We start from the raw sequence: 1,036 nt of genomic DNA, 5'->3' as shown, positions 1-1,036 counted from the left end.
CTCGAACTGCGATGCCACCCATTTGTACACCAAAAAAAAAAAAAAAAAAAAATTCGAATGAATAAACCAGGTGAAAAAAATAAAATCAAGCTTGGCATGGTAGCACATGCCTGTAGTCCCAGCTACTTGGGAGGCTGAGGTGGGAGGATCCCTTCAGCCCAAGAGCTAGCCAGGGCAACATAGTGAGACCACATCTCTAAAAACATTAAATTAAAAAAAAAAAAATCACATGCAAGTTCTACATAGAGTCATTCAACTGGAGCCAATTTGTTTTTAAAGAAAAATGTACCCAATAATTAATAATTTTCGTATGCCACAGAATTTCTTACCAACAAGTATTTCTCTTGTCCATATACATAAACAGTGTTAATCGCATAGTAGGATTTATGATCTTCACGAATTTTCTTCTGCCTCTGAAAACAGAACCGAAAATCTCAGTATCTATAGTAACTAGTTTTCAACAATACACATACACACCTCTGTGCATGTATGTGTATTATAAATAAATAAAAGGGCATTCTTCCCTACACTGTGTACTATTTATCAGTACAAAGGAGATACTGATTTTGTTTCCTAGTTCTTAGGCCCTAAAATAAAAGATGGCGTATTTGTTCTGCATAAAGTACATGCAATAGCTAAAAAGGAAGGAAAGCATCCGTATTATTCAAAGTATATTCTAGAGCCACCTGCTGGCAATCCTCCTTATACTATAATTTGGTCTGATCTAGAATAATACTCATCTAGAAATATGTTGGCAGGTTGTGGTGGCACATGCCTGTAATCTCAGCACTTTGGGAGGCCAAGGTGGAACACCTGAGCTCAGGAGTTAGAGACCAGCCTGGGCAACATGGTGAAACCCCATCTCTACTAAACATACAAAAATTAGCCAGGCCTGGTGGTTCACGCCTGCAGTCCCAGCTACTCAGGGGGCTGAGGTGGGAGGATCACCTGAACCCAGGTAGTCAAGGCTGCAGTGAGCCATGATCATGTCACTGCACTCCAGGCTAGGCAACAGAGCAAGACCTTGCCTCAAAAA

The 1,036-nt window shown here is 40.3% G+C and overlaps 1 protein-coding gene across 9 annotated transcripts in view; it reads right to left on the bottom strand.

Annotated features, from left to right (window-relative positions):
• Positions 1 to 1,036, bottom strand: part of RHOT1 (ras homolog family member T1) — a 72,016-nt gene that overhangs the window by 24,570 nt on the left and 46,410 nt on the right. For all 9 annotated transcript variants that reach the window (XR_001829156.2, XM_017542078.2, XM_017542080.2 and 6 more), the window contains exon 16: positions 330 to 413. Coding sequence is in view for 8 of the 9 variants with exons in the window: in XM_017542078.2 (XP_017397567.1) it covers positions 330 to 413 (84 nt within the window). In the remaining variant the exon portion in view is untranslated. The remainder of the gene's footprint in view (positions 1 to 329; positions 414 to 1,036) is intronic.

The sequence above is a fragment of the Cebus imitator genome, unplaced genomic scaffold, assembly GCF_001604975.1.
Source record: "Cebus imitator isolate Cc_AM_T3 unplaced genomic scaffold, Cebus_imitator-1.0 Scaffold140, whole genome shotgun sequence".
NCBI classification, from domain to species: Eukaryota; Metazoa; Chordata; class Mammalia; order Primates; family Cebidae; genus Cebus; species Cebus imitator.
Note: the sequence above shows the minus strand (reverse complement) of the source record. Positions and strands in the feature narration are given on the sequence as shown.